Raw genomic sequence first — 11,394 nt, forward strand, 5'->3', positions numbered from 1 at the left:
GGGTCGGGGGGGTGTATGAATGAATCAGGGACACTCTCTCTTCCTCCTCTTCCCTCCTTCCTCCTCTTCTGTCGTGACGTTCATTCAGGAGGAAACACCACAAACAGTCCTGAGATATTCTGAGAGACTTTACTCACTCCAGAGTGTGTGTGACTCAGGGAAATACCTCTGTGGATGGAGGGAGGGATTAACAGGCAGAGAGGTATAATTACAGTAACAGAGCAGAGAGGGAGAGTAGAGTGACCCTGCACACAGTGTTCATTCAGCTCAGACCACCAAACCATCAGGACCATAACCATCAGGACTGGATCCAACGAGACGAGACCTGCAACACTCAGATCTAATCGGGACCAGATTCAAAGACCAGACCTGCTTTGTGCCCCTCTCTGCTGACAGTCTTTCAGGATTTGTAACTTCACTGTTAGCTGCTAAATTCTGCTGGACTCTGCAGGACTCTACTGAGGCCTTGATCTAAAGGGTCTTGAACTGTTCAACAGCTGCTTCCTGTTTCTGTGCTGAGTCCGAGGGGCCGACTGTCAGGAGCATCAGCGGCGGTCAGAGCCCATCATGTCCTGTCTGTTTGCCGTGATCTTCTTCGTAGCTGTCGGTCTTCTCATCGACGCCTCTCCGGCGGTCTCTCCGACTCCGGAGGTCGACGGGGTGTCTCGGCTCCAAGAGGGGGCGCCGTCCACGGACTGTCCGTCCTGCTCTCTGTCTCAGATGAGGAGGAACACGTCTTCGTCGGGAGGACAGAGCGACATGGTGGAGGCGGTGAAGCGTCACATTCTCAACATGCTGCACCTGAGCGCTCGGCCCAACCTGACGCACCCGGTCCCTCGAGCCGCGCTGCTCAACGCCATCAAGAAGCTGCATGTTGGCCGCGTGGCCGAAGATGGCAGCATAGAAATCCAGGAAGAGGGCCGGGGCCCCGGGGCCCGAACACCACCTGAGCCCCCGTCTGAGATCATCACCTTCGCAGAGCCAGGTGAGTCTGACAGAAACATCAGGTACACAGTTATTACCCAGATACCTGCAGAGGGGGATTATGGGTGACTGTAGGTCAGAGAGGAGGTGATGCTAACAATCAGCATCTGTTGCCAAAAAGAAAACTCAGAAAGGTTTTGCCCCCTTTCCCCCAAAAAAGAATAGAAAAACAGACAGACGAGCGTCTCTGAGCCGGTTCACAGTCCTGGTCTCTAACGGACTGGTCCTGGGTGTAAATCAGTCAGGAGACCCATCAGCTGCCCTGGACACACCGGCCTGTCTGTGTGCTGTTATCAGCTCCGTCACAAAAACCCAACAAGTTCAAAGTTTGTTTACAGATTTCCACAGTCAGAATCGATTGGCTCGTCTGTTTCGACTGTTCTCTCACAGGAAATGTGGAGGTGAAGTTCATTTATCCACTGCTTTACAGCGTCATAACTGAACCTGAACACACCTGCGCAGCACTGATTGGTCAGCTGCATCTGTGCGAGGAAGACTCCGAGACCTCGGTCCTCTCAGAAACTCCAGATTTCATGTAGAAGAAGCTCTGGGTTTCAGTGTAAAGCGTCTGTAACGAGCCCAGTGCTCAGAGCGCTGCTTCAGCTCAGACATGAAACCTGACAGACGTGCTAAAGCTAGTTGGGACTGATCTGAAGTCAGGTGTGAGGACGGTTCAGTAATAACATGAGAAGTTTAAAGCCTGGACATACTGAAGGAGATTCCGCTGTCTGAAAGACAACAGATGACAGGCTACAGGAAAAGATGAATGTGCTTATTGATCTGAAGAGGGTCAGTGACAGACTGCAGAATAAATCCAACATTCTATTTAATAACTGAAATTGGAAGTTTAACGACCATCTCAGTTTAAAAGATTAAATATGTTGGTGAGGTTTCTGTGAACGTGAATCAGCTCGTGACCAGTCACATTTTTTGCTTACACAAATGTAAAGAATGGCTTTGTGCTATAAATAGTTTCTCTTTGAGAGGATCTTTAATTAAAAAGGTCCCTCAAAGGATCGAAATTAGAGGACAGTAATGGGGAGGGGGGGGGGGGGACATACCGAGTGGCCTCAGGCCGTAAATAATCTCCTCATTCAGACAAATCTGGGCCTCATTAATTATTCTGCAGAAAAGACAAAGAGTGTGTGTATGTGGCCTTGTTAACAGCATTCCCTGCATCCAGGCCTTTTCTTTTTTTAGGGTCTCTGCTCATGCTGAGTATATTTAGAGGAGTAGCTCCATTCATGCTTTTATCATTTGTGACATTTTCTTTGTTCATTCATCCAAATGACAGGAAGACAAAAAGTTCAGACAGCAGGGTCACCGTTTCTTTAGGTTGTTCTTCAAACATCTCCCTCCGTTATTATCAACCCTTCAGTAAAACCTTTCTCCCTGTTTCAAACTCAAAGCTTCACCTCATTTGTACCAACACACTTTGTCAGTGAGTGAAGCTGAAGCTCTGTGTGTTGAAAGGTTACTGTTGGTTATCAGGTTTTCTTTCTCAACGGCGACCAGCAGCTCTACGGCTCGCTCTGTCAGCTGGTCGCTTTCCACTAAATGTCCCCACCCTGTGGAGCCCCAGGAGGCGGAAATCTGGCATGGAAGTTAAATGTGTGTTCTTTAAGGGGGCATGGCAGTGTTAATGGCCTATCGCAATAAGGCACATAACTTCCACATGGATTCGCAGACTTGCACAAGAGTAGTGGACAGGTTGGTCGTGATCCAGAGGTCAGCTGATTAACTGCTGCTGCAGAGGGACAGGCAAGACGGATTCCCCTAACACGACCAAACTTTGTTGAAAGACACACCAACTATCTGCCACTTCCCCTTTTAGGACTCATACAGCATATGTGAGGATGTGCGTGTGAATTCATGCATGTAGCTAGTGCCAAGTCACTAAAATCCACATCAAAGAGAAATAAAGTCAGTTAGGTGATTCAGTTTATCAACACAGCTGTTTAAAGTGATGATTTGGCTAATTCCTGCTAACATGTTAACTGTGCTCTCTGCTGTAGGAGCCTCTGTGAACATGGTGACCTTTGACATTTCGAAGGAGGATGATGGCCCCTCGGTGGTGGAACAGGCGAACGTCTGGATCTTTCTGAAGGTGTCGAAGGGAATCCGAGTGAAAGGCAAAGTGATGATGCAGCTGCTGCAGCTTCGTCCTGAGGGCGAGGAGGAGGATGATTGTGTTTCAGAGAAGATGGTGGACACTCGTCGCAGCGGCTGGCACACCTTCGCCGTCTCTCGCAGCGTTCAGACTCTGCTGGACAGCGGCGGGGGCAGCTCGCTCAGCCTGCGGATTTCCTGCCCGCTGTGCGCCGAGGCTGGAGTCACACCCGTCCTGGTGCCTGCTGACGGCGAGCGAGCGAGAGAACAGTCACACCGACCGTTCCTCATGGTGGTGCTTCGAGCTCTGGAGGAGGTAACTCAACGACGAGTTAAACGAGGTCTGGAGTGCGATGGGAAAATACGCGTCTGCTGCAAACGACAGTTTTACGTGAACTTCAAAGACATCGGCTGGAACGACTGGATTATAGCGCCGTCTGGTTACCATGCCAACTACTGCGAGGGCGACTGTCTGAACCACATGGCGAGCATCAGCGGCTCGTCCCTCTCCTTCCATTCAACGGTCATCAATCATTATCGAATGAGGGGCTACGGCCCCTTTCAAAACATCAAGTCGTGCTGCGTGCCGACGAGGCTGCGCGCAATGTCGATGCTGTACTACAACGAAGAGCAGAAGATCATCAAGAAAGACATAGAGAACATGATTGTGGAGGAGTGCGGCTGCTCGTAAAGATGTTAGAAACACTTCCTGCTTCCTGCAGGAAAAGCATTTTCCCAGTCAAGATAAAGCATTTATGTTTAGTGATGAAGCATCGTATTTCTTATTGGAAGAGACTCTTTTCCACATTGGAACGACCTGAGAATACTATGCAACTGCTCCTGCAAAGTTAAACTTTCTGTCTACATTTATATGTGTAGTTTGTCTTTTGTATTCCATTTTGTGTCTATTGTTTTCTATTGTTATAGAAAACGTGAGAGGATCGCATTTGATATGTCAACCTATGTAAAAAAAAATCTGACATCAGGATACTTGAAATCTGTTCAAACGGCTGCTGGAGCCAAACATCATCATTATTCATTATTTTTATAATTATTATTAATATTAAATAAGTTCAATGTTGATATTTACACAACATTCCTGGCAGAGATTCAGAAAGAGACGAAAGCCAAAGACAGTCAACACTGATGAAAGTTTGGTTCACTGAAGTACAGACTAACAGTATAATAGTGAGCAAATGAGCTGGACAAAACGTCAGTAAACGAGCTGCGAGTAAATGAAGTGGATGAAGTGTCAGTTAACGAGCTGAGAGTAAATTAACTGGGCGAAGCGTCAGTTAACGAGCTGAGAGTAAATTAACTGGGCGAAGCGTCAGTTAACGAGCAGAGAGTAAATTAACTGGGCGAAGCGTCAGTTAACGATCTGAAAGTAAATGAAGTGGATGAAGTCTTAGTTAACGAGCTGAGAGTAAATGAACTGGGTGAAGCGTCAGTTAACGAGCTGAGAGTAAATGAACTGGGTGAAGCGTCAGTTAACGAGCAGAGAGTAAATTAACTGGGCGAAGCGTCAGTTAACGATCTGAAAGTAAATGAAGTGGATGAAGTCTTAGTTAACGAGCTGAGAGTAAATGAACTGGGTGAAGCGTCAGTTAACGAGCTGAGAGTAAATGAACTGGGTGAAGCGTCAGTTAACGAGCAGAGAGTAAATTAACTGGGCGAAGCGTCAGTTAACGATCTGAAAGTAAATGAAGTGGATGAAGTCTTAGTTAACGAGCTGAGAGTAAATGAACTGGGTGAAGCGTCAGTTAACGAGCTGAGAGTAAATGAACTGGGTGAAGCGTCAGTTAACGAGCAGAGAGTAAATTAACTGGGCGAAGCGTCAGTTAACGATCTGAAAGTAAATGAAGTGGATGAAGTCTTAGTTAACGAGCTGAGAGTAAATGAACTGGGTGAAGCGTCAGTTAACGAGCTGAGAGTAAATGAACTGGGTGAAGCGTCAGTTAACGAGCAGAGAGTAAATTAACTGGGCGAAGCGTCAGTTAACGATCTGAAAGTAAATGAAGTGGATGAAGTCTTAGTTAACGAGCTGAGAGTAAATGAACTGGGTGAAGCGTCAGTTAACGAGCTGAGAGTAAATGAACTGGGTGAAGCGTCAGTTAACGAGCAGAGAGTAAATTAACTGGGCGAAGCGTCAGTTAACGATCTGAAAGTAAATGAAGTGGATGAAGTCTTAGTTAACGAGCTGAGAGTAAATGAACTGGGTGAAGCGTCAGTTAACGAGCTGAGAGTAAATGAACTGGGTGAAGCGTCAGTTAACGAGCTGAGAGTAAATGAACTGGGTGAAGCGTCAGTTAACGATCTGAAAGTAAATTTAGTGGATGAAGTCTTAGTTAACGAGCTGAGAGTAAATGAAGTGGGTGAAGTGTCAGTTAACGATCTAAAAGTAAATTAAGTGGATGAAGTCTTAGTTAACAAGCTGAGAGTAAATTAACTGGACTAAGCGTCAGTTAACGATCTGAAAGTAAATTAAGTGGATGAAGTCTTAGTTAACAAGCTGTGGACAAAGCGTCAGTTAATGAGCTGAGAGTAAATGAACTGGACAAAGTCTCAGTTAACGAACTGCGAGTACATGAAGTGGATAAAGTGTCAGTTAACAAGCTGAGAGTTTTAGTGTAAATTATTTTCCTGGTGAAACATAACCACATGGAAAAATGTTCATCAGTTTGTGTTTGTTGCTTGATTATTAAAAAAACAAGAAATGTTGTGAACTTGATATAATTTATTTGTTTATTTGCTTTTTAGCTTCATCATTAAACAAACTATCATCATTTTATCACTTAGTCCACACCAGCTGATCAGGGTCACTTTAGTCAGCTGTGAGTACGTTCACTGTGAGTGGGAATGAAATACAGCCATCATCAATGGAACTACGATTCACCATGGCAACGGGTTAATAAAGAGCAGAGCCTCCATTTTAATGCAGCAGAGCCAGAAATATGAATGCGTGACATTTATCTTAAAAACAGGAGTGGAGGAAGGATCAATAAGTCAAACTATTACTCATTCACATTTCCCAGACCTTTACAGAAAGTTTACCGGACCTGTGATTGTAAAGTCTGAACCACTATAGTACAGTAGTTATTTTGTTGATCTGCAGTTGAAAATGTTTCAGACGTCTATGTTACATTAAAAACACGCTCATTTCGCTTTTAATGAAATATTGTCATAACAGACTTGCAGCTAATATGCCAAAACTCAAAAGTTGGTACGCTGTGTAAAATGGAAATAGAAACTAAATATGATGATGTGCAAAACACTGAAATCCCATTCTCTGAAATCAAAAAAAGACAAGTTGTGAAATATAAATATAAAAAGAGGAATCTCTACACACGGGACAAGGCTGAAAACCAATACTGGATGGCTGTGACCTGCATCCAAAACAGTTCTGTAGTGGACTACACTGCATGGGCTGAGTTAAAAGACACTGAACACAAATGCAAGCTGAAACTCTACCATGTAAAATTCAAAATGGGTACATCATTTTCCAAAAATCAGTTTTGCATCATCACATTTTGTTTCTATTTACATTTTACACAGTGTGTAAACTTTTTGGGAGATGAGGTTGTACATTTAGTCCAGTTTCAGAATCTGATAAGAATTCAGACTAAATGTGAAACTCAGATGGGTCCGATGATATTTGGACTGTAAATAAAAAAAACAGCTGTTGTCCTTCTGTTGTTTGGTCCTGACCGACTTGTATGTTTGAGGATGGCCTCTATGCCTCCTATTTACGTGATTTTTGATTTCAGACATCAGGATCAGGTCGGAGCTCCGCTCTGCTTTCACACTTCCACAATAGGCAGAGTGATGTAGAAACCTTTGTTTGCAAGTACGAACTGGAGCAATGGCCAGCAGACTGAGAGGCTCCTCCATTTCCTCCTCAGTCTTCTAAATGCAGGACCGAGCGGCTGGTGATGTTGGTAAGGTCAAACCGTCGAGGAGAAACAGGGCAGCCACAGCCGGGTGGAGCGCCGACACTCTGTTTGTTCACTGACCTACAAACTCATCTCTGAGTTGACAAGTTGATTTAAGAAACACAAAGACAGCTACTGAGGCAAACACAAAGCACTATGGGTACTGAAGCGTGTCATGATAACAGAAACACCTCCTAAAAAAAGCCTGAAAAATATTATATGTACATGTATCAGAACTGATCTGAGAGCTTTACTCCGAAGACAAAAACATCTGCTGCATACACTTTTTTTAGGTAATTCATTTTTTAGGTTAGAGTCACGATCATAACATCATAACAGGCACCTTCTGGCACAGACTATGATTCTTACTGCTGAACCAATAATAGCTGCAAGCGTGTAGGCCTGGGGGTGACTGCGAAAGTATGCATGTTTGTCTTACTATATAAGATATTATGTTATCATATTTAGCCATTTTGCTACAATTTATGCTTCACACAACAGCTGTGTTTGCGACCTGACATTTCTTTTCTCCGTGAGATTGAAGAATTTAGAAAGTTGCATGTTGCTGCAGCAGTGCATGGATCATGCATAATATTCATCCAGCCAGAGGGAATGAACGACAACCCATACCGGAGAGGACGTGGGCCGGACCAGGGACAGGAGATCACGTAGCGACCGGCCCGCTGCAGACGGTCGGTGATTGTTCTCTCTGGCTGAATGAAGTCTGACGCTCCGTGTGATCCATGATGACAGAGAAATATAGAGATTAATGTCAATAAAGCAAGCTGTGTAGCGCACAGAAGCCATTGCCATGGTTACTATCCATAGAGCGCCCGCCGTTTACTTGCGGAGCGCTTGTCTCCGGTTGTTCACCTGAGAAGAGCAGAGCGACCCCGCGGGGCCAAGTGACTACATTGTGATTTGAAGAACGTTCGTAAGACTGACATCTTCCCCAATACTAAACAGCATGCAGTGTGTAGCTCTCCACTTCGTTGTGGTGTTTGATCGCTTGTCTTGCTTTTGTTTATCTACTTCTCCCACACGCTGCATCTAGCGTAGCCTGCTGAAGCCTCCCTCCACTGTGTCTGGGTGGCGGATTTGCAAGCTGATCCACACCCCCCCCTCCTGTGACCCATGGTTTGACTGGATGTGTATTCAGAGCCAGTGAGCAACGGACTTTCAGAATAATAATAATAAAAACTGCGTTAACATGCGATAAAATAACTGTCGGTGTTAATTAATTAATGCGTTAATGACACATTAACGTGCCCAGCCCTATACTTTACATAAATTTGGATTTGGGAAGTGACTGAAACATTATACAGTTCCCAAAGAGCTTCTGTCAGGACAAATGATCATCCTTTTCCAAGCTTTAGTCTTCAGAGGGGTACCAGGCAGGGTTGCCCACCCCTTTTCTCGCTATTCGCCATTTTTATAGAGCCGCTAGCAGCTGCTATCAGACAAAATAAAAATATTGAATGAATTCAAACAGAAAATGTACACCACAGGATAAATCTTTATGCAGATGATGTTTTACTTTTCCTCCTAAATTCACAAACTTCTCATCCATCTTAGACTACTCCGTTCATTTGAGTAAATCCATATTTTTATCTGTAATGTGTGATTTCCAGAGTATATCTACCACATCGCAACAATCAGGGAATATTAAATATCTGGGTGTCAATATTTACTCCAGGCTGTCAGAACTGACAGGGCTAAACTACATACCTCTACTTAAATCAACAGAGGATGACCTTGTGCGATGGACAACATCGCCCATATCACTCATGGGAAGAGTTGCCACCATAAAAATGATGGTCCCACCTAAAAAATACCTAAAATGGCCAAACCCTCTGCTGTCTGGTATAAGTCACTGGACTCAAACATCTCAAAATTTTTGTGGAAAAATAAACCAATATGAATCAGTTTAAAAACTCAGCAAAAAGCAAAAGATTGTGGTGGTTTAGAACTGCCAAATTTTGCAAATTACTTCCTGTCCAACAGACTACAATATATTTTAAAATGGATCAATCTAAGCTCCCTGGAACAATCATGGATGGACATACAAAAAACATTCTGTAAGGAAATCAAACTTTTCAATATGCCAGCATTAACATAACTTCCCTGGCAGCTGGTGGGAATTTCTCAAAATATCTGGGTCTTCACCTATCCCATGGAGACTTAAATTCCCCATTGCACTATGATAAAGGGATAAAACATCTAGAGCATGTAATGCAGTGTAGTAACTTTATTCCATTCGAGGATCTAGTGGCACAATATGGAATTAGCAATAATGGATTTCTTGAATATCAACAATTCAGGTGAGAATTAAGGTTAACGAACTTAGAATAACCTCCAATGATAACAGACTTTCACCCCCAAAATTATTAAAGAAAAAAAATCAAAGATAAACATGTTTCATGTTAAACAGATGGTTCTCACCTCCCATTCATAAAGTGGGAGACCGATATATCCAATAGTCCAGATCAAAACTTCTGGATGGAAATATGTTTAAACACTTTTAGAATGAATGATTTGAAAGCCTTGTTCTTAGTCTTTCAGCTGAGTCAGGCTGTGAGAGTCATAGCTCTATTGAGCCAAGTATTCCCATAGCTCTCAGTATTTACGACTTCATGAGCTTCTTTATCAGAATCGGGTTTATTGCCAGGTACATTTTTACATACGAGGAATTTGCCTTGGTATGAATTGGTACTTACAGTACACATAATATAAAAAGTAATAGAAATATATAAAAAGTAAGGAGATCAAAAATATTTTTACAAGTATACAAAAAATATAAAAAGATACAATAATACTATAATACAATGCTGACAAGTATGTGCAAAAGTTGCCAACATGAGCATAAAGCACAGTTGTGCTTGCGTTGCGTTGTTGCAAAGTGTGGGGTCAGGAGAGTGTATGAGTGTGTATGAGTGTGTGTGAGTTTGGGGAGGGGGACATGAGCGTCACTGACAGTGGGGACCCGGGCCTTGTTGAGGAAGCCCACTGCCATCGGAAAGAAGCTGTTTTTGTGGCAAGAGGGTTTGGACCTGATGGACCGCAGCCTCCTCCAGAGGGGAGAGTCTGAAACAGTTTGCGTCCGGAGTGGGAGGGGTCAGCTGCAATCTTTCCTGAAGAGAAGGAAGATTGCAGCCAATCACCTTCTCTGCAGAGCGAATGATGCGCTGCAGCCTGCCCTTGTCCCTGGCAGTGGCAGCAGCGTACCAGATGGTGATGGAGGAGGTGAGGATGGACTCAATGATGGCGGTGTAGAAGTGCACCATCATTGTCTTTGGCAGGCTGAACTTCTTCAGCTGCAGCAGGAAGTAGAGTCCACAGTGGTGACTGGGGAGTCACACAGGATGATGGGGGAGGGTGGGGCTGGGCTCTTTCTGAAGTCCACGACCATCTCCACTGTCTTCTGAGCGTTGAGCTCCAGACTGTTCTGGCTGCACCAGGTCACCAGATGGTCGATCTCCGACCTGTAGATGGACTCGTCCCCACCAGAGATGAGCCCAATGAGGGTGGTGTCATCTGCAAACTTCAGGAGCTTGACAGACTGGTGACTGGAGGTGCAGCTGTTGGTGTACAGGGAGAAGAGAAGGGGGGAAAGAACGCAGCCTTGAGGGGAACCGGTGCTGAGGGTCCTGGAGTCAGTGTCAGTGATCCACCTGCAGGTGGAGTCAGGCACGTTCAGCTGAGACAGACCTGTTGGCTCTGTAGGCGAACTGAGGGGGTCCAGAAGTGGGTCTGTGATGAATTTCAGGTGGGACAACACAAGGCGCTCAAAGGACTTCATAACCACAGATCTGAGATATTAAAGATGACTGAGTGTTTATTAGATCCAATGCAGTTCGCCTATAGATCAATGTAGTGAACAACGGTGTGGATTTGTGCATTTTACATGGAATAAATTTGGAGCTACCCTAAATTCCTTTCTCCTCCCCAGAGAAGAAGGGGAGGGGTCAAAGTTGCTTTCTCTAAGTGCTATCCCGACCATAAAACTGGCACCCTTTTGATTCCGAAGCTGATAACGCGGGTCCTGACTGTTGAACTGACAAAGAAATATGAACCAGCCATTGGCATCTCCCTGAACAGCCTATCAAAACTGGCCCCCCACACACGTTTCCGTGGCAACTGACCTTATTCTTTGTTTTATTACCACATCAAAAAGGAAAACCCCTGTCTCACCTAAGTGTGACATGGTCCAGACACTGAACTTTCAATGTAAAAGGACTGCAGTCTCCAAAGACTCAAAGCATTTAATTAAATCTTTAGTTACCTGAATATGTTTGCCTCTATTTGAGTAGTTATGTTAACTGTTGTTGCTATCTGTTGTTGATATTAGTGCTGAAAAGAAAGTTACTTG

The 11,394-nt window shown here is 44.3% G+C and overlaps 1 protein-coding gene across 1 annotated transcript; it reads left to right on the forward strand.

The window, feature by feature from the left end:
• The first annotated feature begins 600 nt into the window (after positions 1-600).
• On the forward strand, positions 601-3,784 carry inhbab (inhibin subunit beta Ab). The gene is made up of 2 exons (XM_046051248.1): positions 601-985; positions 3,000-3,784. The coding sequence occupies exons 1-2, from the start codon at positions 721-723 to the stop codon at positions 3,782-3,784; spliced, it is 1,050 nt and encodes a 349-aa protein (XP_045907204.1). The 5' UTR covers positions 601-720.
• The last annotated feature ends 7,610 nt before the right edge of the window (positions 3,785-11,394 follow it).

This window comes from Micropterus dolomieu, linkage group LG06 (assembly GCF_021292245.1).
Source record: "Micropterus dolomieu isolate WLL.071019.BEF.003 ecotype Adirondacks linkage group LG06, ASM2129224v1, whole genome shotgun sequence".
In the NCBI taxonomy this organism is placed as follows: Eukaryota; Metazoa; Chordata; class Actinopteri; order Centrarchiformes; family Centrarchidae; genus Micropterus; species Micropterus dolomieu.